The sequence below is a fragment of the Schistocerca piceifrons genome, chromosome 6 (genome assembly GCF_021461385.2).
Source record: "Schistocerca piceifrons isolate TAMUIC-IGC-003096 chromosome 6, iqSchPice1.1, whole genome shotgun sequence".
In the NCBI taxonomy this organism is placed as follows: Eukaryota; Metazoa; Arthropoda; class Insecta; order Orthoptera; family Acrididae; genus Schistocerca; species Schistocerca piceifrons.
In genome coordinates, this window is record NC_060143.1 from 338,072,605 (window position 1) to 338,100,254 (window position 27,650).

The following is a 27,650-nucleotide window of genomic DNA, read 5'->3' on the forward strand; positions in this document are numbered from 1 at the left end:
ATACATATAGCTTGTTACATATTGGGAAAAGTATTCATAAGAAATAAAGACCGACTATGAAACTGTGTGCACTGATGATACAAACAACACATGCAACAACACAATGTTTACTGTGAATATGATCTACGAAACTAACTGAATTGAGTTTATTGGCCACTGTGGTCTCTGCCAAAGTTTATATAAATATCACATTAACTAGTAAATCGTGTGATTTCAGATATTGTGTTATGGCCTCATTAGTTACATACAAAATAATACTCATTAAAAATTGGTCTCTGCTATTTCTTGATGAAGGATCAATATGATTGTTGTAGCATGTTTTTCCGATGTGACCATAACAAAGTAATTTACATTTGTGATAACTCAATTGTAGGTTTCATTACAGAATATGGTCCGTTATTTGAAGTGAATTTCTCTTAAACAAGTTTATATTTGTGAAAATCAATACAGCTCTCATACTACAAGTCGAACAGACTCGATAAAATTATAGTTAGTGCAGTTTCATGTACCCTGTGGTGTGTCTGTCACTATGAACGGAAATGTGCTCTAAAACAGTGGTACATGATGAATTAAGTATTGAGTCGGTGCGCTTTCATATTTTTAAAAGCAACTCACTTCAGTAATGAGCTCATCTCCAAACCAGCAGTAAATGAAGAGCTCCGCAAGGATGGTGAACAAGTGAGTACCAAACTTCCCAATTTGTTGCAGACCATCAGCACTCTGTTATTAATTATAAGAAAATTAAATAACGCATTACATAAAACAGACATTTAATCAGTTAGCACTTCAGTATGTAAGTACAACAGTGAGCAGCTTCTGTAGACAAGATTTAAACTTCTCATCAGTTTTACATTTCGTATTATTCTATTTGCCTCTCTGACATATCTAACAAGTGTCCATCATGAAAACATGTCTCAAACAATTTCAAACCGACTATGCTAACTGAAAGCACTGTGTAAGTAACATTGCAGTACAGGAATCTTACATTAAAGTAATAGTAACAAAAAGAATAATGAAATAAATAATAATATCTACAACAATGGCTAACCGAAAATATCGAGTATTACAGTTATCTATAAACACAGCTTTCAAATTATGTAAAATTAAAAGGAACTGGTAACACTGATAACTGAAGTACAACAAATATTAGCAAAATAGGACACAGAGCTCCATGGAGAACCGGAAAAGAAGAGTAAAAAAACCTAAAATTCAGCAGGTTAAGTAAAATTAGGGTGACGATGCGACAAAAGAAGATTGTACTGAAAATACAAATCGGAATGGGGAGTGAATGATGAGAAAAAGATGAAGAGGTGCTCCAAAGGATGAACAATACTTAATTTATTGAAAGGGTGGCAAATTGTAGCTAGAAATGGTTTTATTTTACACAGGACCACACTGTCAGTTTGTATCACATAAAAATTACTGAATAACTTGTTTCAAGTACAAATAAGGTTGAGGTGTGTTTCTCTTCACGTAACATAGATACTATTTATACAGTATTGCTGACCTCTTCTACATTTCATGTTATTCAGTAACACAGTTGAAGTGTCAGTATGCTCTGTGGAACAGTTCTAGTTGTATGGCATTTCAAAGCATCCAGTAGCAAAATCAAGGCTAGACCAGAAGAACGAATTACAGTAATGTTTCCAAGTCAGTGGAAACATCAATGATACTTCATAAGGCCTAATACCTTCATTTCCAAGTTTTTCACTGATCACTCAACAGAAACTATCTTGAAGTTTAGAGCGTAATCTGCAATCTCAGGTAAGAAAAGAAAGTGTGAAGAGGACGAAGGCCTTTTTGCAGGGTAGTTGGCATGGAAGAGGAATAGCTAGACTGTTCTATTAATATTTGGAAGGTGTTATCAGATAACTACTTCTTTCAAGTTATGTGCTTGGCTCAGAGAGGTCATTGTTGATTTAGGCATTTTTGGGAAAGATCTTGGTAAGGATCACACGTTCGTAAAAATATTAAAGTGTTCAAGCAATTGTTTGGACCAGGAACTCAATTACAGTACTTAAAAATACATGACGCACATCACAGAGAGTGCTACATGTGACGTTCGTGTCACTCTTTGAGTAATATATTTAGTCTTGGAATAATTGTTGTGCAGAACATGTTCTTGCATAAATTTTAGCGTTTTTCAGGATAGTAAGTTGTTTGGCATCGGTGTGGAGGTTGCATTATTCCTTATTTGGGTGCAGGTTATACAACATGGTTTGCATTTAAATGGTTCTGGTAAGAGACTTCTTGAACGTCTAATACCCAGAAGTATCCAGGATCATTAAAGTAGATTATATGAAAACAACAAGACTCATACTTTGCCCATTGGAGCTAGCCACTGAATTCATCTACGTCAACGTAATGATGGTTTCAAAATACACTTCTCAACTCCTTTCTCCTCACTATGAGCACTTAGTCAACCTGTCAAGGTCACCCTCTCACGCCACCCCCTCACAATTACTTCATCTGCAGACACCCACCATTCTCCTGACTCTCTCCGTTCCATCTCCCCTGTCTGTGTGTAACTAGCTGTTTTATTTTAACAGTTTAGTAGCACAGCTACTGGTCTGTTGTAACCAGGTAGGAGCTGTATGCCCTAAATTTGTTACTTATTTAAACATTACACTGAAGAAGACAGAAGCATGAGTGCAGAAACAGGCATCACTCGCCACAGCCGCATAGTGAAAGCGCAGGCCAAAACCTTCTCACTGACTTAGGGGCTGCACTGCTTATGGCAACTACTGGCTGCGTGTGCTTTGGGAATAGTTATAGCAGCAGTACCTTGGGGAGGTGCGTAGTTTTCTTACGATAATTTGGGATAGTATGTGACTGTATCAGCCGTCAAGCATCTAACCACTCTACATCATATGCTCCTACAGGAATACGTCTAAATGTATTGTGCAACTGTCACATGACTTTCAAGTGATAATACATAGTCCTCTATTAACATCACTTCGCTGACAAAGCTGTATTTCACCTGAACTGTTTTTTGACCACATAATTCTTCCATTTCCTATAAGTAACTCATTCTTTAGGCTATTGTGTTATACTTTGGGATTTAAGGTACCGGTTTTTCTGTGTAAATAAGAACAAGGATCCGGGTAGTAAAATGATTTCCTTAGACATTATTCATTTCAAAACTGATGCTGAAGTTGCTTCATGCACAGCTTGCATTAGAATGTACTCACGCAATACAATTACAAACGTTCTAGAAAGACACAGCTATCCAGTTTGAGTTACTAAACACATTCTCCGGAATCATATAGTATCTGTCTGTTAATCACATGTGGATTGAGATATGTGTAAAACCTACTCTCGTATTGTTAACACCATCAGCAGGGAAAAAAATGCAGTGTGTGTGTATGTATGTGTGTGTGTCTATTAAATAACAATATACACTGGTGTGCGGAACTGAAGGACCAGTGTCAAATTATATAGCTTAGTGAAGCTTACTGAACCGTGGTACTGCTCAATTCTTTAGAGAATCAGACATTTCAATCCTGCCACAGTTATTTAAAGGAAATAGGAAGCCTGGGATCACTAGTGATGGACAAGCTTGTGATTGTTCTACAATTTTAATTTGACTCAAAACAGACTTTATTACAAACTTGTGATTGTTTTTCAATTTTAATTTGACTCAAAACAGACTTCATTATAAACTTCAATTCGGATATATGCCCACTTACTGATGCAATATACAAATCTTCGCTTTCATAGAATTACAAAAACACGAATAAGAATCATATTTTGTATTCGCAACCCAAAATCACAGGTAGTAGGCACGGTGTAATAATCAATCATAAACAATCGTTCTTGTTTAAACATGTCTCAAAAGACTAGTAACACTATATACTTCCAACCCAAAGCTACATAGCCACATAACACCACAACTTCATTAAAAAGCAACGATCTTAAAGCTTAATAAAACTGAACTGCCCACATAAAGGTCCACAGTGAAACATGCTTATACTAAAACTACAAAGTGGGCCAACTAAGGTCGCAAAACTGTCACACAGGAAAAGTAACAAGTTGCACATTCTTTAAAGATACACAAATGATTAACATAAGAAATACGAATGGCTAGTAATAACTCAACCAGTAAAATGACTTACAGAAACGCTAATATTAAAAAAGCGGCCACTTTTAACAAACGGACATGATGACTCAGAATGATTCCCAAATTGCACTTAACTTTAGAGAACAGCGTTAAGGCCCTCAGCATTATTTGGAACCAATAACGCTACGGCCGGCAGGGAGTATGAGCGCTCACTCCTCCCGGCTTGTGCACAGGCTCAATAGCAGGCGGTATACAGGGTTGTCCACTGATCGTGAACGGGCCAAATATCTCACGAAATAAGCGTCAAACGAAAAAACTGCAAAGAACGGAACTTGTCTAGCTTGAAGGGGGAAACCAGATGGCGCTATCGTTGGCCCGCTATATGGCGCTGCCCTAGGTCAAACGGATATCAACTGCGGTTTTTTTGTTTTTAATTGGAACCCCTATTTTGTATTGCATATTCGTGTAGTACGTAAAGAAATATGAATGTTTTAGTTAGACCACTTTTTTCGCTTTGTGATAGACCGCGCTGTAATAGTCACAAACATGGCTCACAATTTTAGACGAACAGTTGGTAACAGGTAGGTTTTTTTAAATTAAAATACAGAACGTAGGTACGTTTGAACATTTTATTTGGGTTGTTCCAATGTGATACAGGTACCTTTGTGAACTTATCATTTCTGAGAACGCATAATATTACAGCCTGATTACCTGTGAATACCACATTTATGCAATAAATCCTCAAAATGATGTCCGTCAACCTCAATGCATTTGGCAATACGTGTAACAGCGAGAAGTTCGCCTGCGTAATGTTCGCACATGCATTGACAATGCGCTGACGCATGTTGTCAGACGCTGTCGGTGGATCACGATAGCAAATATCCTTCAACTTTCCCCACAAAAAGAAATCCGGGGACGTCAGATCCGGTGAACGTGCGACCAATCAACCTGTCATGAAATATGCTATTCAATACCACTTGAACAGCACGCGAGCTATGTGCCGGACATCCATGATGTTGGCAGTACATCACCATTCTGTCATGCAGTGAAACATTTCGTTGTAACGTCGGTAGAACGTTACGCAGGAAATCAGCATACATTGCACCATTTAGATTGCCATCGATAAAGTGCGGGTCAATTATCCTTTTTCCCATAGTGACCTGTCAGGGTTGCTGATGTTCCACTTGACGCACCAACGTGCATTTTCCATTGCCGAATAGTGCATATTATGCCGGTTTATGTTACAGCTGTTGAATGACGCTTCGTCGCTAAATAGAACGCATGCAGAAAATCTGTCATCGTCCGGAATTTCTCTTGTGTCCAGTGGCAGAACTGTACACGACGTTCAATACTGTCGCCATGCAATTCCTGGCGTATAGAAATATGATACTGGTGCAATCGATGTTGATGTAGCATTCTTAACACCTACGTTTTTGATTCCCGATTCTCGCGCAATTTGCCTGCTACTGATGTTCAGATTAGCCGCGACAGCAGCTAAAACACCTACTTGGTGTGACATTACAGCCTTTATCACTGCGATTTTCAACATGTAAAAGTTTTTTTTTTCTGTATTCGCGTCAGTATGTGCGAACTTTTAACATATACCAATGAATGTTGTAACCAGATATCTTTGCCGCGCTCCTGAAAAGCGCAGAATATCACGGTAGCTATAAACTGTTATACGCTGCTATCGATCAGTAAAAAAAAAAAAAAAACGATGCACCTATGTTTAAAAATAACACTTGCCAATTTTTACTTCTGCAGGGAGCCGCGCCGCTCTCTAGCTGTTCTGTGAATGTGTTGCTAGTCGGACGCAAAAGTATTGTGCTCCATACTGCTATAATCATTTTATTGTAACTTTAAGAGTTTAAGTGATTAAAAAATATGTGTAGCCACAAACAAGCGAGAATGTATATCATGAAAATTCGCTCCACCGCCACAATGGGTGGCCATGTTAATGTAAGTTTCCGTTTCATAATATAATACTTGAAGCCTTGAAGTTTATTTAATTTCAAAGAAAATCTCTCAACCTTATTTTCATTAATTATACTTGTGATAATCTTTCCTGTTTAAAAGATTTATGCAGCTTATGATCCAGCGTGTGTTCTGTCGGAACAGGAGGCTGTCGTGACGACATCGTTATAGTATTTATTCCAAGTTCTTTCAGTTCCGTTTATATGTTCGTACAAATCCAATTAGTTGGTCCCTTAGGTTTCTTTCATGTAACTTCTGTCTGCTTTCTCCCCGCGATCTTCCTTCGGAAAAAAAAAAAAATTCTGTTCATTTTTTAGTAACTTTCGATATCGCGAATGAGAAAAGACAGCCGCCTCCTGCTCCAAACGGAACACCACGACTTTTCTAACGTCGGAGAGTACCGCACGAATTTTCCACTAAAAGGTAATAGAATTTCTTAAAACTGGATCAGTTACACATGTTGCTGCTGTTCTCCAACAAACCTGGTGTGATTAATAGTAATTTATTCTGTCACGACAAAAAGAACCAATTTTATTTTTCCCAAAGCAACAAAGCTTTTAATTAAATTACTAAAAAAAAAATCATACCATATCTGGCGCCCGAACAGGGACGTGACTAAAATATTGAAAGTGTCACGGTACTAATATATGATTGTCTTATTTCATGTATCGCTCTTTGGAACCCAATGCTGCATAAAATTACGGATGAGCAATAAATATACGCAATATTGAAGGACGCGGTATTTACACAAATATCTTGGGATTTAATAAGACGCAGATTTGCAGTTTTGAAGACAACGCCGAGTGAGTACCAAATTTTCGTTTGCCATAGTTCTGTCTAAAGAGTAGCTCATTTGATCTTCAAATTCAACCCCTCACCATCCTTTCTGTAGCTTAACGTAAAAAACCACTTTTTTTTTCTACGTAAATATTTGAACATTTTCTGTAACCTTTTGCTTGACTATTTGTTTTATATTGTAGTTAGTATTCTCGTGTAAGTTCAAGATGGATGCCATTTCAGTCTTTTCTGTGTAACAGCGTTGGCAATCAATTGTTTCAACGGCGTTGACTCTATCTTGTCTTTTTGCTACAGACGTGTGTCAGTTATTACCCACGTAGCATTAGACATTTGGCGAACGCGCCGCGACTTTAACTTGCGCGGCAAGAATAATTGACAATCAGAATTTCAGTTGGCAGTACCCATTTTAAGTTGGCAATAATTGAATTTCATTATGGCGGACGGACAATCGAGCGCGAACTCTGCAGACGAAAGCGACGGCACTGTTAACAAACATTACCGACTCCGCTCACGCGGAACGACGGCCAGGACAGACGACAGACATGGACGACACTCAGCAGGAAACACCCACCTCCCCGATAACGGTATCAATTGACATTGTCAAAAGTTACAGGAATTGATACTAGACAGACAGGAGAGGGAACAGCGCGAACGTGATCGCGAACAACGTGAGAAAGACAGAGACAAGTTTTTATCAGAGTTGAAAACGGATATGACAACACAGATTGACTCAGTTAGGAATGACGTAAATACCACCATTGATGCGAAAGTAGGTACCCTCACTACGCAAGTATGCTCTCTCACAGCACTGATAGATTCGGTTAAGGGTGACGTCACGGCGCAAGTAACCACTTTGACAACACAGATAAGCACTCTGAATAACAAAATTGATAACATTGGTCAGAATCTCACAACTCAAATCGAAGCGTGTCGCAAAGAAATCGATTCGGTAAAACTTGCGTATAAAACAGTTGCACGACAGGTAGACGAGTTAGCGACAGCGGTAGCCACTGTAGAATCAAAAGTGCAATGGCGAATGACATTTCGGACCGAACTATTGAGGAAAGAGTTAACAGTAGTATTGCTTCGCACACTAAAGCACTTACCGAACATTACAAAGAATGGATTGATGTACAAGAGAAGCTTGTTGAGGAGAAGGTTACACGTGACTTGAAAGATTTTGTTAAATCCGCAACCTTAGACATATTATCTGCACCCGGCAGTTCAGGAGACACTGTTTGTACTGAAATAGGCCAAATTAGACGAGTGTTTACCCGGGATTTGCCGGAATGGCGGAAGCAAGTAACAGATGAGATATCCGACCTGAAACAGCAAATTGAAACACTACAGTATGATAACCAGAGTGACGGGAAACACTCACTACCTTCTGAGCCAGATGAACATCAATACCAGACAACACAACAACACAACACACCACAGTACATTCCGCGACCGAAAAATGAATTTAACGATTCACACAACAACAACACTGAACAATTGACACAACCCTCATGAAAGAGGAGAGTGTATTGAAACACAGAATTTTTCAACCATTCCAACCGGAAAAGCGAAATATTCATCCAGTCGTTTTCCTAAAGAACTTTTCAGGAGTCTTTCCAGCTGCCTGGAAGGACAAACAGAGAATACAATTCATTACCGGATACATACAAGGAGAAAGTGCTATATGGGGAACCGAGATGGTTGATAAGTGCAAGACATTTAGCGAGTTTGAGAAGAACTTTTTAAGTAAATTTTGGAGCGCAGGTGTTCAGCAACGCCTACGCAAAGAGGTCTACAACGCCGAACCTTTCCATTCGAACAGTGGCGGACTTAGCCGGTACTTTGAAAAGTACTTGAGAAAGATACAATATTGGGACACTCCCATAACAACAAAAGATGTTATTATGATTCTTAAGTCAAAACTACCCATTTCCATACGCGAAAAATTAGTGAACGTGTCAGAGGAAGATCGGGACCCATTTTTATCCGTCCTTGATTCGCTCGATCTTATACACGAAGACGCGCGTGCGAATGCTAACCGTAAGAACAACAACGCAGGCACGTATTCGAATGGAAACGGTAGTAATGGAAATGGTTCACACGAAACACAATACGGAAACAAACAGTACAATAACCGCAATAGAGGCCGAAACAATGGTTACCGTAATGGTAAACACAAAAACAAGCATTACAGCAACCAACGGTACTATCCTATATACAACACGCAACAACAGTATTACGGGAACGCCCCATACCAATCAAACAATAACGGTAGTAACTTCTACCTGAATGGGAACAAATACAAGGGAAAACGTTGCAACAATCAAAATTGCGGAGGTCAGCTACCTCCACCACAACCCTATGGGCAGCCACAACACCAGCAACAACAGCAATACACGCCTCAGCAATAACCATTCATGCAACAACAACAGTGCACGCCACCACAACAGGACTTTAGATACAATAACAATAAACCAAGAAAACAGTACAATCCACCGGTATATTTTACGCAGGCAAGTAATGTACCGATTTTTCAGCCTGGTAACCAAGTGCAGTACCAACAAGGGTTTGATACAAATCAACACACACAATGGGTAAAAAACCAGCGAGAATGGTCAAGTGATGTGGCAGAAGAATCAAATCAGTCGCATCACAAGAAAGCGGAAAACTAAAGGCAGCACCTTTTCGCCTCCTTGGGGATGCTGCGGGACATAATGAGGGCAAACTCGACCTTGAACGACTTAACGTAATACGTTATGATCGCGACACTGACTTGAGAGACGATTTGTTGCAGGAAAATATTGAGACAGACTTGAATGACGTATGGGAAGACGAAGTACAAGCAATGACTAAAATTTACATAGCCAATACACCAATAGATGCTATTATTGATACTGGTGCAAACGTAAATGCTTTATCACTATGTATGTTTAAGAAAGTTTCTTCAGGGATGAAAATTTTAACATTACCAGTACAAGGTTGTTCAGTAACAGGAGCGGTAGGATCTTTATCACAGCGAGTCAATTTGCAAGCTCAGGTACCGATAAGGATTAATTCTACTTCTTTCATGTGTGTATTTCTAGTAGTAAAGAATTTGTCAGTGTCATACTTATTAGGAATGGAGTTCCTGAGGAAGAATAAGGCAGTGATTGATATAGAAAAGGGTATCTGTACAATCCGAGTAGGTGAACAGGAGGTAACGCTGCAATTGTTGCTCGGCAAGGTCAAAAGAGTCAACACTGAGCACAAAGTTAAGGTACGCAGACTGGCACAGCGAATGTTTTTGAACCAAGCACACATGACAAGACAGGGTAACAGTTGGACGGATTTTGATACTGATGACGGACTTCCGACTAGAGAAGAGATTTTGAATAAAGTAAGCGAATCAAGTGAACTTGATTACATACAAAGGCAAGATTTACTGCACTTACTTATGAGGTATCTTCATGTCTTTTCTTCGAAACCTGGAGTAATACGTGACTACGAATATGACATGAAGGTCGCTCCCCATTCTACTTTTTGCAAGACAACGTACTCTGTCCCGTATGCAAGGCGCGAGGCTGTGAAAAATGAAATACGTAAAATGCTTAAGTGGGAGATCATTGAACCGTCAGACTCACCTTACAGTAGTCCGTTATTGCCAGTTTTGAAGCAGGATGGTAGTGTACGTATAGTTTTGGATGCAAGAAACATACACTCCTGGAAATTGAAATAAGAACACCGTGAATTCATTGTCCCAGGAAGGGGAAACTTTATTGACACATTCCTGGGGTCAGATACATCACATGATCACACTGACAGAACCACAGGCACATAGACACAGGCAACAGAGCATGCACAATGTCGGCACTAGTACAGTGTATATCCACCTTTCGCAGCAATGCAGGCTGCTATTCTCCCATGGAGACGCTCGTAGAGATGCTGGATGTAGTCCTGTGGAACGGCTTGCCATGCCATTTCCACCTGGCGCCTCAGTTGGACCAGCGTTCGTGTTGGACGTGCAGACCGCGTGAGACGACGCTTCATCCAGTCCCAAACATGCTCAATGGGGGACAGATCCGGAGATCTTGCTGGCCAGGGTAGTTGACTTACACCTTCTAGAGCACATTGGGTGGCACGGGACACATGCGGAACTGCATTGTCCTGTTGGAACAGCAAGTTCCCTTGCCGGTCTAGGAATGGTAGAACGATGGGTTCGATGACGGTTTGGATGTACCGTGCACTATTCAGTGTCCCCTCGACGATCACCAGTGGTGTACGGCCAGTGTAGGAGATCGCTCCCCACACCATGATGCCGGGTGTTGGCCCTGTGTGCCTCGGTCGTATGCAGTCCTGATTGTGGCGCTCACCTGCACGGCGCCAAACACGCATACGACCATCATTGGCACCAAGGCAGAAGCGACTCTCATCGCTGAAGACGACACGTCTCCATTCGTCCCTCCATTCACGCCTGTCGCGACACCACTGGAGGCGGGCTGCACGATGTTGGGGCGTGAGCGGAAGACGGCCGAACGGTGTGCGGGATCGTAGCCCAGCTTCATGGAGACGGTTGCGAATGGTCCTCGCCGATACCCCAGGAGCAACAGTGTCCCTAATTTGCTGGGAAGTGGCGGTGCGGTCCCCTACGGCACTGCGTAGGATCCTACGGTCTTGGCGTGCATCCGTGCGTCGCTGCGGTCCGGTTCCAGGTCGACGGGCACGTGCACCTTCCGCCGACCACTGGCGACAACATCGATGTACTGTGGAGACCTCATGCCCCACGTGTTGAGCAATTCGGCGGTACGTCCACCCGGCCTCCCGCATGCCCACTATACGCCCTCGCTCAAAGTCCGTCAACTGCACATATGGTTCACGTCCACGCTGTCGCGGCATGCTACCAGTGTTAAAGACTGCGATGGAGCTCCGTATGCCACGGCAAACTGGCTGACACTGACGGCGGCGGTGCACAAATGCTGCGCAGCTAGCGCCATTCGACGGCCAACACCGCGTTTCCTGGTGTGTCCGCTGTGCCGTGCGTGTGATCATTGCTTGTACAGCCCTCTCGCAGTGTCCGGAGCAAGTATGGTGGGTCTGACACACCGGTGTCAATGTGTTCTTTTTTCCATTTCCAGGAGTGTAAATAAAATAATTATTCCAGTAAGAACTCGACCTGAGGCTATGGATGAACAATTACAAAGGTTTCATGGAGTAAAATTTCTCACATCGGTAGGCTTGAGATCGAGCTACTGGCAGGTCAAGATGACATCACAGTCTCGAAAATATACAGCGTTTATATTTGCAGGTAGATCATACCAATTCAAAGTAGTTCCATTTGGTCTGAATGTGAGTTCAGGAGTATTCATAGCTGCACTTGATCATGTATTAGAACCTGAACTGTTGGATCGAGTAACAGTGTATGTTGATGACTTACTGATTGCTACGAAATCTTGGGAAGAACATTTAGACATAATAAGCAAAGTTTTCCAGAGGTTTGTTGACTATGGAGTCACAGCTAATCTACATAAGTCAAAATTTGGTAAAAGCGAGATTAAATTTTTAGGATCTTGTATCATCACAGGGAATTACCCCAGATCCAGACAAACTAGCAGCTATTAAAAACTTTCCTGTGCCCTCTTCTAAACGCCAGTTGAAAGGCTTCCTCGGAATGACTTCCTTTTTCAGAAAGTTTATTTCGGACCAGTCGATGAACAGTCAAGCATTGCATGATCCTCTAAAGAAAAATACTCACTGGCATTGGACGCCAGAGTGTCAGGCAGATTTTGATCGCATTAAACAAGCACTTCCTAACAGCAATATTTTGTTCCATCCAGACATGGATGAAGAATTCTGTATTTCGTCAGATGTTCATTTCAGGGCCTTTGTTCTTCTTTTTCTCAAATAGAAGTAATTGATGGAAAAGAAGAGATAAGAGTTATCAGCTTTGCAAGTAGGGTTCTCACAGAATGTGAGAGGTCATACTCGGTGACAGAGTTGGAGGCTCTGGCCGTTGTATGGTCCTTTAAAAGGTTCAATTACTACATCCATGGTCGGAAAATTAAGGTCTTTTCTGATCACCAAGCTCTTAGTTTCATGCTCTCGTGTAAACTTCTTCATCCTCGTCTTACACGATGGAGTCTCTTCTTGCAAGATTATGATTTCGAAATAGTATACATCAAGGGTAAAAACAACATTATCGCGGATGCTTTGTCACGCATGCCGCAAGGACTTCCCGAGTCCAGTGAACTTATCGAGCAGATGTCTAACTACCGAATTCTTCTAATGAAAGACCCACTACATAGAAAGTATTTCCTTCAGCTCTGCAAGCAGCTGCGTATACTCCAAGAAACAGATCCCAAATGGCGTAAGGTCAAACAACTTCTTCTAACAAAACCCGATCACCACTTGTCCAAATTTTATAAACTACACAACGATGTTTTATTCCATCGAACTTCTCTCCTCTCTGGTAGATGGTGTGTGTGTATACCACACGCATACGTTGAACACCTTATCTGGTACACACATCTTTCCTGGGGTCATTATGGACCTGAAAAATGCAAACGAAAGATTTCTGCGTATTGCTGTGTACCAAACTTGCACCATCGAATCCACAAGTTGTTAAGTACATGTCTTATCTGCCAGAAGGCAAAACCCTTCAACCATTCGAACCTAATTCCTCTGAATCCAATTATTACTGAGAGACCAAATCAAGTTCTGGCCCTTGATCTCGCCGGCCCCCTGCCGCAAGGGGGGGGGGGGGGGAGGGGTGAAATACCTAGTCGCATTGTTGGATCTTTTCACAAAACATGTGAGACTTTATGCAGTGAAATCATCCAGTGCCCGATCATCCGTCGAATCGAACAAGACTATTTTCCTCGTTTTGGCAAGCCGGAGGCCATTCTATCAGATAATGCATGGAATTTCACTGGCAGACAATGGCGCAATTTTCTTGCCAGACATGGCATCAAACAAATACTTATATCTCGTTTCAGACCGCAATCTAATCCCACCGGACGTATCTTCAAAGAGTTCAATAGATTCATTCGAACATACATACCTAATCGACAAACCCGTTGGATTGACTTTGTATCTTCATTCGAGCAGATTGTCAACAATCTTCCACACTTCTCAACTGGATTTACACCTGCGGAATTAATGACGAGTCATCGGGAAAGAAATGAATGGTTAGAGCGCATACCTAAAATTGTAGAACCAGAATTAGATTTAGATGCAAAACTTAGGCAAGCATTGGTATCCTTAGTTGTACAGGCGAATCTACGCAATAAGTCTTATGACAAGAAGGTATCTAAGGCTCTTGCATATGATATTAATGAAAAGGTGCTTTTACGGACACATTTTAAGCCATCGAAGTTGTTGAAAAGAAATCGGAATTGGAGGCTATTGTACGACGGACCATTTGTAGTAATTAGAAAACCACATACAGGATGTTATCTAATAGCGGATCCAGCATCTGGCAGAATTAAAGGATTGTATCACCACCAGGATCGCAAGAAGTATAACGAGGCAAAGTAACAAGCAAAGGAACATTAGCCTAAGGTTTAACCTGTGAAACACTTCGATATTCTAACACACCAATACGAGTACTCACACTTTGGCGAAAAACTATGGAGGTAAATGAAGATTTGATTAATTATGGCGTACGAAAAAGAAAGCACATTCCATTTGAGAGGACAGATTCTCAGTTAGTTTTAAGTTAGTCATAGGTGTAAGCAGTCCAAGTTGGCTGTTGGCATTGAGAAATGCCGTTATTGGTGAAAGAAGATACGGAAGGAAGTAGCAGATTGCCACCTTCCAACTCCAATGAATATACATGTATGTGAAATATTAGGTTAAGAAATTTCTTTTTCAGCCCTCAAGATGGAATGTTAGTCTTTAAGTGTACAGAGTACAGCCTATTGCGTGTTAACTGTGCGTTATTGTAACACCGCCATGAACTATACCTTTTGTTAGCGCGATCTTCAGAATTAAACAGATTTGTGTAGCCAAGTGTTTGAACTGTCAAAAGCAGTAAATAACAGAGAGAGAGAGTATCACGTAGTATTTGATAGTTTTCAGGATATTCAATCTCAGATTCAAAGTATCATCTACGAACAGTAAGCCTCATAAAGATTTAATAGCTAAGCAGCAAAGCATTTCCTTTATTCTGTTTTATAACAGCTGTTAGGTCATGTAGTCGAGAGTGCCACTACATGGAAACATATACGTCGTACTGAAAAGTCTGAAGTATTCCTGATGGTAAACGTTTCTTCTTTAAACATGTAAGATGCACTAAAGTAATTAGCTATTTCACAGCCAAGCCCGACAATCGCCCAGAAGGAAGCGTGAGAAACTAGAAAGCTGTCACCAGATATGGCTCACATTATAATAATAAAACTAACATCAGATATTAGATTAAAGAATAGCCACTTGAAGGCACACGTGACGCATGTCATGCATCTAAGGTCACAAAAATGTCCTAGTGTAGTTGTGCTAGAAATTGTATATGTATATAGTGTATTTATGTTCATATTTGATCCTCTCCTGTTCCACTTCCCCATCCTATCCCATAAAAAAAAGTGAGGATTAGAATTTGACAAGCTCATCTGAGTGCTCTTTAGACGGTTGAAGTGGAAACGAAATTTGTGGGAGAGATCCGTTAGCGAAAGTTTTGTTCTAATCGCGTATCGCGAGTAGCAATGTTGAGAGATTATAATACATTCCGCGAGTAGTACTTGCAGCCAGTAACTTTATGAAGCATGAATCTTCCGGAGAGAAATGCATGAGTATCCTCGACCAGTAGAGACCGAATTTGTTCAATCTGTGCTCTACATAAACACTGACACTAAATTTTGAAGAGAAACGAAATAACAAGCTGCTTAAAAGATTTATTTAAAAAAAAATTTTACCTTTGTAAAAGGGAGAGAGAATAACCGAAATAATCGTGCCTTGATGCACAAGTAGTGGTATTCAATACGCTAATCCGGCGTGGCGTGACTGAAAAGGTTAATAGAATTTTGTGACTGTAAGCAAACTTAAGAAATGTATGTATGTATGTATGTAGTTTATGGACATTGTTTAATCTTGTAATGTATTTACCTGTGAGTAACTTGAACTGTGAACTTTGAAATCACAATGTGAGATGGGGGATGTGAATTTGCAGACACTCTAAGACGTTCTAAACAAAATGCGAGTGATAAAGTGTACAAAATACGTGTGCAGTGACAGGTGTACACGCAAGTGCAGGTAGTGACAGCGATCACAGCAAAGCATTTTGCAAACTATATGTAAAACGTTGGCTTCACTTACCTGTGTGTAAGCAGCATGGCAGGTCGCAGGGACTGTCGTGTGAAATCCTCGAAACAGACGGTGGCATATTCTACCCAAGTTTTCGATACGCCGATCGACGACGGAGAAAGGACTCTAGACGTGTGTGTTCGCGTGTTCTCATTTTAGCAGAGCGCGAGTGACACACGTTAAACTTCATACGAGCATACACGAGCGCGTGTTGCACTGGACTAGTAACCGGCAACAGCGCGCAGCTGCTTGCAATTGGACTCGACATTAACATTTGAAACACAACCGACGCGCGCGCTGTGGAGGCGTGACATTGACCTTAGAATGTTTTCCGTCTCACAACTACGCAAGAGACATTGCTAAAGCTATCACAGTGAAACTTAATTATGATCTTTATTTATTCTGTAATAAGAGAAGTCTTAGCTTCAAATTAATTTCCATTTAATCAGTCACGTCGGATATTTTGCGATAGATAGTTAAATAAAGACAAGGCATAACTGAGCACTGAAACGTTAACTGGAAGGGAAGGTTATCAATCCTGTCCAGAATCCTATAAAACCTTTACCTGTAAGTCTACATTATAGCACGAACCTAACACAGGTTTCTTTCTGTTTATTTGCATGTAAACGACGTGACGCTTGATGCGAGACACTAGAGAGGCAACACGAGCAAACACAAAAAAGACGCTACCCAGGGTCGTGACCTCTCGGACGACGCCGCTCACCGAACGAGAATAGACGTTGCAGACTCCGGTTAAGTGAGCGCGTGACAAATAAAAGTGGGCAGCGTAGTGTCAAGTGAAACGTCCTGATTAACAACGACATTCTAAAAGAATCTAATGAAACGGATAAAAAACATTACGAGACCAAACAGGTCACAGACAATTTTAGAGGACTGTTTAAGTAATTATTTCAATGTATCTGTGTATGTTTGTCTACTGACATGTTTTGTTTTCTATATAGAGTATTATTCATTTATCTTTGTGTGTGTTAGACTTAAGATTGGTTTTTGTCATATTTTGTTTCACAGTAACTGCAATTAAGATAACAGTGCAAGGACACCTTACAATGAACTGAGAGAAATGCCAAAGTGCACAAAAGACACTGAACGACTATTTGTTTTCATAACTGTACTGGAAGCATAAAATAAGTAGATGACAAACTCATTCCAATTTTATGTTAGAAAGAAAGTAAACAGATGATAAAACACAGTAATGTCTTGAAACTACATGTGAATCCTGATGATCCTTCCGGAATCATCATGCCTCACGTGGGAGGCATTGTGACATTACAGCCTTTATCACTGCGATTTTTAACATGTAAAAGCTTTTTTTCTGTATTCGCGTCAGTATGTGCGAACTTTTAACATATACCAATGAATGTTGTAACCAGATATCTTTGCCGCGCTCCTGAAAAGCGCAGAATATCACGATAGCTATAAACTGTTATACGCTGCTATCGATCAGTAAAAAAAAACGATGCACCTATATTTCAAAATAACAATTGCCAATTTTTACTTCTGCAGGGAGCCGCGCCGCTCTCTAGCTGTTCTGTGAATGTGTTGCGAGTCGGACGCAAAAGTATTGTGCTCCATACTGATATAATCATTTTATTGTAACTTTAAGAGTTTAAGTGATTAAAAATTATGTGTAGCCACAAACAAGCGAGAATGTATATCATGAAAATTCGCTCCACCGGCACAATGGGTGGCCATGTTAATGTAAGTTTCCGTTTCATAATATAATACTTGAAGCCTTGAAGTTTATTTAATTTCAAAGAAAATCTCTCAACCTTATTTTCATTAATTATACTTGTGATAATCTTTCCTGTTTAAATGATTTATGCAGCTTATGATCCAGCGTGTGTTCTGTCGGAACAGGAGGCTGTCGTGACGACATCGTTATAGTATTTATTCCAAGTTCTTTCAGTTCCGTTTATATGTTCGTACAAATCCAATTAGTTGGTCCCTTAGGTTTCTTTCATGTAACTTCTGTCTGCTTTCTCCGCGCGATCTTCCTTCGGAAAAAAAAATTCTGTTAATATTTTAGTAATTTTCGATATCGCGAGTGAGAAAAGACAGCCGCCTCCTGCTCCGAACGGAACACCACGACTTTTCTAACGTCGGAGAGTACCGCACGAATTTTCCGCTAAAAGGTAATAGAATTTCTTAAAGCTGGATCAATTACACATGTTGCTGCTGTTCTCCGACAAATCTGGTGTGATTAATAGTAATTTATTCTGTCACGACAAAAAGAACCAATTTTATTTTTCCCAAAGCAACAAAGCTTTTAATTAAATTACAAAAAAAAAAATCATACCAGACTGATGTTGATGTAGCATTCTTAACACCTACGTTTTTGATTCTCGATTCTCGCGCAATTTGCCTGCTACTGATGTGCAGATTAGCCGCGACAGCAGCTAAAACACCTACTTGGGCATCATTTGTTGCAGATCGTGGTTGACGTTTCACATGTGGCTGAACACTTCCTGTTTCCTTAAATAACGTAACTATCCGTCGAACGGTCGGGATACTAGGATGATGTCGTCCAGGATACCGAGCGGCATACATAGCAGACGCCCGTTTGGCATTTTTATCACAATAGCCATACATCGAGACAATATCGACCTTTTCAAGATTGGTAAACAGTCCCTTTTAACACGGGTAATGTACTACGAAGCAAATACCGTCCGCACTGGCGGAATGTTACGTGATACCACGTACTTATACCTTTCTGACTATTACAGCGCCATCTATCACATTCATATTTCTTTACGTACTAGCCGAATATGTAATAAAGGAGGGGTTCCTATTTAAGAAAATGCAGTTGATATCCGTTTGACCTATGGGAGCGCCATCTAGCGGGCCAACCATACAGCCATCTGGTTTCCCCCTTCAAGCTAGACAAGTTCCGTTCTTTGTAGTTTTTTAGTTTGACGCTTATTTCGTGAGATATTTAGCCCACACACCAATCCGTTATTAAGGAAGGAAAGGCAGGTTTACTCCAGATGTGATCCTTCTTCTCAGCTGAGGTGGCTGCTTGGAAAGAAAGGTAGGTGTGGTTCTTCTTTTCAGCTTGGCAGATGTACACATTCATAGGTCACTGAAACCTGTCTCAGATACGGCAGGGGAATGTCGACGGTTTTGGGGCAGAAGGAGGGGTGTGTGGATAGGAGTCTACTGCCGTCCCAACTCCCACAGTGTCCCTGGCTGGTGATTGCCATTAGCAGTGAAGTGGGATGCAAGCCCTCTTTCAATCAGGGTTCTCAGTCCAAGAATTTGCTGTGCAGACGTGGTTTGAGCTGGTAGTGTCGGAAATGATGATGCTTTGTGCTCCAGCCTAATTGTTTAAGTATGTAATAATGAGGCACACAGACCCTAATTGTATATAGCGTAGCAGCAACAATGTTTCTAAATTGTTTAAATAAAACATGTAGACACACACAGGCAGAAGAAAGACTGGAGGTGGCTGGGAATATGAAACAGTGGAGAATGCCATGAGAAGGGAGGTGGGGGAATGCGAAAAGCAGTGACCTTGAGGGAGAGCAAGGGGCTGTTACTGAAACCCTCACAAAAATTGCATAGAATTAATCGCTCCAAAAGTGATATTGAACCAATTAAAATTGCGTATCTAGCATGATAAATCACTGATTTCTAGTGTATTCTGAAAGTCTTGCTTCAGGTAAACATTATCTATCAGGGGGTGGTGCTGACTAAATTCAGTTGTGTTGCAAAGAAGTACCAACAGAGCTGTATGTGCATAATATCCTACATCAGCTAGTGCCTACCACGAGTACATGAGAATTCTCGTTAATTAAAATAGCAATATATATATATATATATATATATATATATATATATATATATATAATATTATTAATATATGAATTTTAATATGAATGGTGATAAGTTTTAGGCACTTCAGATTAATGATGGCCTATATGTCTTGAAAAGTCACCTGAGTATGTGTACCATTCCACGATAGCATGTTACTAACCCCACAGGCTGATGCTACTGACAGTTTGCCAGACACCAACAGAACATATCTTAACTTTCATAAAGCAGTTCCCTACAAGTGATAAAGGCACCATAGTTTCAAATGTAAGTCAGGCCAGCAGGCCAAACTGCTTATACGTTTTCATGCAACAGTCTGGTCGTAATGTCATCAGGCTTGCTAAAATCCCAGAGTCACACTGACGTGTATTTTGGAGCTTGTAATACGAAATAATTGATGCTATTTTCATTCAGCACTGAATCTCACAATTTGTTTAATTTCAGTCCTTCTTCCTTTTGTTACAGCTGTCTTTACACTTTTGAATTTCTATGCCCTATTTACACACCGTAACTTGCAAATGGTTGGTCCTTAATAAATCTATATTGTCGGAGAACCGAATCTGATACTTTCCTGGCCCAAGTACCTGATGTTCTATCACTGATCTATCCTTGTCACCCAGACTACAGTCGTTCTTACATTCTTTAAGCTGGATGTTCCTGCTTCTGTTACCAGATGCTATAAACACTTGACCACATGTGCAGGTGTTTCTGTATGCTGCTGTCGTGGCTAGCTTTTTTAAGTTGAAACTACTAGCTGAGTATATCATTTGATATCTCCAGTATTAGGAGGCGATACGATAGGTACAGAGAAATTATCTAGACAAGACGAAATCCCATGCAAGAGAACCCCAAAGTACACAAATAGCGCCTGCGAATGACTGATTTGTATGGAGAATAGTTACTTGTGGAGACATTAGTCTCAGTTTTCTGTCAGATAGCGGCTAGGATTGCTGATGTCTAACATGGGATTATTTGCCATAGTATCTCTACGATGACCGAAGGAACCTATGCAACGAGCGTGAACAGTTTGATTGTAGATCCAACCTCCCTTAGCGATTTATAAGAATGGCAAACAGCATTTTTTATTATGATGTTACAAAGTAATATATCCAGGCAACTGAATTTCACATCATAGAAAAGCACTATTTAATCACGGAATCATATAACAGTAACATGATAATTGTGTTTGGATAGAGACTATGAGAAGAATTTTATAAGACAAAAAATGCTTTTGGAAAATTTAACTCCATTTTAAACATGTTGGTTTAGTTAACCAGTTAGCCTAAAATATTCATGTTAAACACTAAAAAAATTAATAACAGGAGATAAACAACTTCTGACATTGAATGATTAATTTATGTTGTCTTGGCCAACAGAGCTCTGCCTAATTTAGAAGATGAGCTTTAGCCAACCAAAACTTTAATTCCAACAGTATTGCCTAATCGCCCAGTTTCGTATCACCGTTACGAAATAGATGCACTATATTAAAAAATAGCACAATCGATGAATGAAACGAAAAAATTTTGCAACCTTATTAAAAAATGAAAGAAAGCTATTCATTTTTCACAATGTCCCCAAGATGTAGTTGTGTGACAAATGGTCACCCTCTGGAATGATTGGCCACAAAATTCAACGACTAGTTATTAACGACGACAGCAACTAAGAAACAACCAAATACAGATCCTTTAGATCTATTTTGGTGGAAACAATATGCAACACAAGCAGACGCTGGTGTCAAAAATACAATCCCTAAGGAGATTACAAAATTTATCAGGTGTTTTTGGCAAAGTATTCAAATATATTCCTGACTTGATAGCATTACTCTCAAACTATGTTTTTAAGGGTCACCATACAGGCTGGCCATAGTTCCTAACACATTAACATAGTGCATACCAAACCTGTCTAAAACCGAGAGATATGGCTTCCAGCTTTTAAAAATTTCAGTGAGGATACTGTCAATGATAAAACGTGGACTCATTTATCTTAGTAGAACTTCATAACTTCAGATTTTGTAAAGGATTCTCCACACTCAATGCTATACAAGGTCTAACAAATTATGTCCTGTGAGAGAATAAAAGCAAAAATATATTTGTGGTATGCACTCTCCAGCCAAGGACTCTTTTTAGGCAAAAAATTTCCACTAGGCTGACTAAAATGTGGATGGGAGTTTTACCTTCTTATCAGAAAGCAGAGTGTCACGTTGGTAGACAATCGTATTGGAATGAAACTATCCTGAGAATGGGGAAACATCACTTATAGCGTCCCATAAGAATTAATATTGGGTCAGATCTTTTTATTAATCTACATACAGTGAAGTAGCTTACAACGATGCTAGACGATTGGTCCTAAACTGTAAATATTCGCTGGTGCCACAGGTATACTAACTGAAGGAAAGCTATTATCAGTATACACTGTTTGGTTGGTGGCCAAACAGTCCTACAATTAGTTGCTGATAAACAGATTAATTCTTAATCTTATAAAGTCAAATATTACGTGATTCCAAACCAAGAAACATGACCTGTTGGCTCCAGAGAAAACATTAACTGCCATACACTAACTGAAACAGTCCATGTAAAATTATTTAGAGGTTCTATTGGATAAAAAGTTACGGACATCATAATGGATTTGACCAATGAGTGAGGCATTTTTTAGCGAATTCCCTTTTCCCCAAGTCCTCAAACTCTTCGTCATCTCATACCGCAGAAAACTTCATCCAGCGTTTATTATACTGATGAAAAACAGACAAGAATTTCAGATAAGTGGGAGGAGAATTCTGAGCGATATGCCTCAGCACTTCCAACTGTCATTATATACAGCTTATCCAGATGCTTTTTCCGAAGGCCACGATTCACAATTTACGTCATTCACCTTATAATACGATAATCTCCGTCGAAAGGCCTCTGTTGTAATTTTCATATCCTTCTTCCAGGACTACTACCTACCAATAATACCTTTTTCACTTCATAAACTTTTCTACTCTCGATTTTCCTCTGTAGGTCCTATTGCACCACAATTCTTGTTAACTTTCTCTCTGTGACAGTACTTGCTCATTATTTCATCTGTACATAACATAAAAATCTTGTATGAATCACCAAAAGTCATTCATGACTTACGCACTGACGCAGAATGCTATGCTGGTATTAGTATTAAGCAGAAAAATAATATGCTATGGTGTTTTTAGGACAACTCTTAACGTCTACTTGAGTTTTCAATTACGAGTAACAGTTACTAGCATGTTTATTTTTCTCGTCAGATTTAACCGTGATGCTAGACCAATGTGCATATTGTCGTTCCTTAAAAGAATTCCTGTTGGACAGATAGTTTAAATAAGTCGATACACAACAAATATGCTGTTAAGCGTCAGTTTCATGGTGAAATTTGTTTTTATTGTTATTTATAGAACAATAAATAAACTTTTTTTTAAGTAAGCTTATTCGAAAAACAATATGCACACTCAGATTACTATTACAGATATAAGACGCGTTCACTGACCGTGGCAATCTGGAACATCTCGAAGCAGGCCGCGGTACCGACGGATAAACTTTGCCCCAGCAGCACTACGCCCAGGCAGCTTTGCAGCAAGTCGACATTCCTATTAAAATCAGAAGACGTTGATGCTAGAATCCAGTAGAGGAGAGGTGTAAAATTGCGTATTGCTCAACGAGATACAGAATAAGCTGATATAATGCCACACGTATTCTACCTAATTTTTATGAATGAGGCTAGTCCAGAAAGACAGCGCAGTTCTCATTCAGCATCTTAAGTAGGGTGGGAGAGGGTTGCGGGGGTGAAGAAGGTAGCTACACTAGTTCACGTAGTGTGTCTTCTGTCTAAATAAGGCTTAATACTGCTTTCATGATAAGATGCCTCAGGAATGTAGACACTCATCGAAATTTGTGCTGTAGACACCGAAAATACTTGGAAGAACAGTTAAACTTAGTGGACAGTGTCTTGAAAGGAGGACACAAGATGAACATCAGCAAAAGCAAGACAAGAATATTCGAATGGAGTTGAATATAATCAGGCGATGCTGAGGGAAATGGTTTAGGAAATGAGACACTTAGAGCAGTACCTGAGTTTTCTATTTGGGCAGCAAAATAACTGATGACGGCCGAAATAGAGAGGATATGAAATGCAGTCTGACAATGGCAATAACAGCGTTTCTGAGGGAGAGAAATTCATTAACATCGAATATAGATTTAAGTAGTAGCAAATCTTTTCTAATCATAGTTGTCTGGAATGTAGCCATGTATGGGAGTGAAACATTGAAGACAAACATTTCAGACAAGGAAAGAATAGAAGCGCTATTGTGTTGCTTCAGAAGAATGCTGAAGATTAAGTGGGTAAATTAAGTAACTAATGCGGAGGTAGCGAATAAAAGTGATGAGAAAAGAAATTTGTGGAACAACCTGACTAGAGGAAGGACTCAGTTCATAAGATACATTCTAAGGCATCAAGAGATCACCAGTGTAGTATTTTAGAGAAGAATCGAAGGTTGTAGAGGGAGAATACAATGAGAGGATTCAGAGGGGTGTAGGTTACAATAGCTATCTGGAGATAAAGTGGGTTTTACAAGATAGAGTAGTATGGAGAGATGCATCAAACCAGTCTTTGGATTGAAGACCAGAACAACAACGATATATGGACTGAAGGTGATGAGAAGTCGATTTTCTGGAACTATGGGCCTACAGCCCTCCCACGTGTGCTAGCTAGCAACAGGACTTCTCCTTCGCATTATCGTCGACCGAACTACATTCTTCTTCCTATGACTCTATTGCACACTGTTTTTAACTAATTCTGGATGACACATGACAGCACACAAATAATCCGTTACACAGGGAATGCATTATGATAGTCCAATGTGCTGTAATATTTTCGCCACTATGTAAAATCCGAAGGACGGCGCAGTAAGTTATATTTTTAGCTGACATTATGAATGATTCCAATGTTCGTTAGCTTATACAATGAGGTGACAAAAATCATGGGTTAGCAGTATGCAGATATATAGATAGCGGTAGTATCGTGTACACAAGGCATGAAAGAGCAGTACATCGCCGGAGCTATCATTTGTACTCAGGTGATGCACTTGAATAAGTTTCCGACGTGATTATGGCCGCACGACGGGAATTAGGAGACTTTGAAAGCGGGATGGTGGTTGGAGCTAGACGTAAGGGACTTCCCATTTCTGACATAATTAGGGAATTCATCACTCCGAGATCCACAGAGCAAAGAGTGTGCCAAGAATACAACACATCAGGCATTAATGCTCATCATGGATAATGCAGTGGCCGACGACCTTAACTGAACGATCGATTAATCAGTGCTAACCGACAAGCAAACTCATTTAAAATAAATGCAGAAATCAATGTGGGACGTACGACGAACGTATCCGGTACGACAGTGAGGCGAAATTAGGCGTTAATGGGCTAAAGCAGCAGACCACCGCCACAACTGCCTGTGCTGCGCCTATCCCGGGCTCATGACTATCAGTTGGACCACGCACGATTGGAAAACCATGGTCTGGTCAGGTGAGTCCCAATTTCAATTGGCAGGAGCTGATGACAGCTTTCGAGTGTGGTGCAGACCCCAAAAAGCCATGGGCCCAGGTAGTCAACCAGGCACCATGCAAGCTGTTGGTGGCCCATAGCGGTGTGGCCTGTGTTTAGATGGAATGGATTGGGTCCCCTGGTCCAATGGCACAGATCTTGGACTGGAACTGCCTATGTTCAGGTACCATTTGATGTCATGGACTCGCAGGTCAAAATTGTTCGCGGTTGGTTTGAAGAACATTCTGGACAATTCGAGCAAATCATTTGTCCAGCGAGGTCGCCCGACACGAATCACATCGAAATGAAATGAAATGATCGTATGGCATTGTTGGCCGGGACACTCCATGCGGGGTAAATTTATAGGTCACGATCGAGGGGTCATTTTATGCAGAAAATCATGCACTGGCTACACTTTCTCAATCATGGACTGCTATAATCGCAGCATGGCTCAGTATTTCTGCTGAGGACTTCCAATGACATGTTGGGTCTATGCCAAACAGAGATGATGCACTACACCAGGCAAAAAGAGGTCTATCACGATCGATACTCGGAGGCAGTCTATGACCTTTGTCACCATGGTGTAAAGAAGCAGTGGCGTGGCCTAAACTCATCCATACCTCTTTTTGAGGAAAAGTGATGTTGCCTTTAGATTAGGTGGAATTTTGAAAAGATAACAAACAGAGATATTTTAAAATTTGTTGGAGTAGAAGAATGTAATCAACATAGTGACTCACGTACTAAATGCATGGTTTAATTGTAATTATTTTGTGAGAATCGAGAAACAATTAGGAAATATTTAAATTTAATTACAATTTAAAGCAAAGAGGAACATACATAGTTCGGTCAAGGGCGTGACCATATAACCACAAGATAGGAGTTGGGAGCAGTACTTTGTACAGAAGCGTTTCAAGTGTTGCCATGTCTGGAACTGTGAACTGTGGTAAATATTACATCTTATGGCCGTGCGACATCTGTGGTAACGAGATGTTTCCACAAGTTACGATCCGCCCGCATTCCACTTGTCAAAGCCTTATTCCCGAAATCGGATTTTACAGCCTCCAAGTGGCTGTCAGTGTCTTGAAGAAGGAACCCGAACGCCATGTTGAGCTGCGCGCATTGCATTATAGATGTAGCCTCGACGAAGATCATTTCGTTAATTTGTGTTGGAGATCTGGATGTCGCTGGTCCTCCTACTAGATGGCAAATGAAGAAAATACTTGTCTTTACATTTTGGAAACAGCTTATTCATCTTCCGAGATCTATTATTTACCACCGGTAGGATACAGCTCTGTTTTTCAGCCAAATACCTGTCGAAATCCATTGCCGTCTCTGTCTGGTGCTGCGTTGTGGGAACCTTTCCGTCTCTTTACGATGACAAAAATAATAAAGCTTAAACACGATCTAACATTCGTAATAACCTTACACAAAATGGATATCTGTCACATAAATTTTATTGATACAGAGTTAAGAAATTCTAGATGTCACGACACTAATGGTCTGCCTACTGAAGGCCACAGAGGTTGCTACCTAGAATGAAGTCGACAGATATAACAGTTACATATTGTCTCGGAGTGGCACTGAAGGCTGTGATATGAAAGCTACTGTGGTGATTTCAGGAGCAATAAATCCAAAAGTTGATAGAAACGTTTTTCAGTCTGTAAGTGCTTCAATTACAATGCAGACCTATCGCCTTCTTGAGAACTTGTTTTCACGAGTATGTGCATGCTACAGGGGAGGCTAACTATCATTACGAACACTATGGAAGGCATTGTGAGTGATACTACCGGAATACTGAATGCTTTAGATTACACAAAGAAGCATTTGAAAAGCAGCCTCCCATGTGTAGGTATTATTCGAAAAAAGTGTGAGACTCGAACAAGACGTAAATGTCAGATAGCCTACCGGAAATATCAACACTCCCTAAAATCATATTGGATGCCTTCACTTACACAATGAAAAAACCTGTATATCATCGTGCTCAGGTTCCGACGGAACAGGCACAACATACGGCAGTTTACCAGTTGTAAGGTGCAGTCATACCAAAAGCTTCTGTTAATATTTTTACAGACTTAAAATAATCGATGTTGTGTGTAGGTTTCTCTGGAGCAACGTCGTCTCTGACTTCTGTTGACCGTGAATTGAGGTAGCTTAAATGCTCCATCTGAAAT

The 27,650-nt window shown here is 40.3% G+C and overlaps 1 protein-coding gene across 1 annotated transcript in view; it reads right to left on the minus strand.

The window, feature by feature from the left end:
• The window catches only part of LOC124803307 (odorant receptor Or2-like), a 77,563-nt gene that overhangs the window by 18,311 nt on the left and 31,602 nt on the right, over positions 1–27,650 (minus strand). The window contains exons 3-4 of the mRNA XM_047264491.1: positions 23,426–23,525; positions 616–720 (exon numbers count right to left, since the gene is read on the minus strand). Coding sequence (XP_047120447.1) covers positions 616–720; positions 23,426–23,525 — 205 coding nt within the window. The remainder of the gene's footprint in view (positions 1–615; positions 721–23,425; positions 23,526–27,650) is intronic.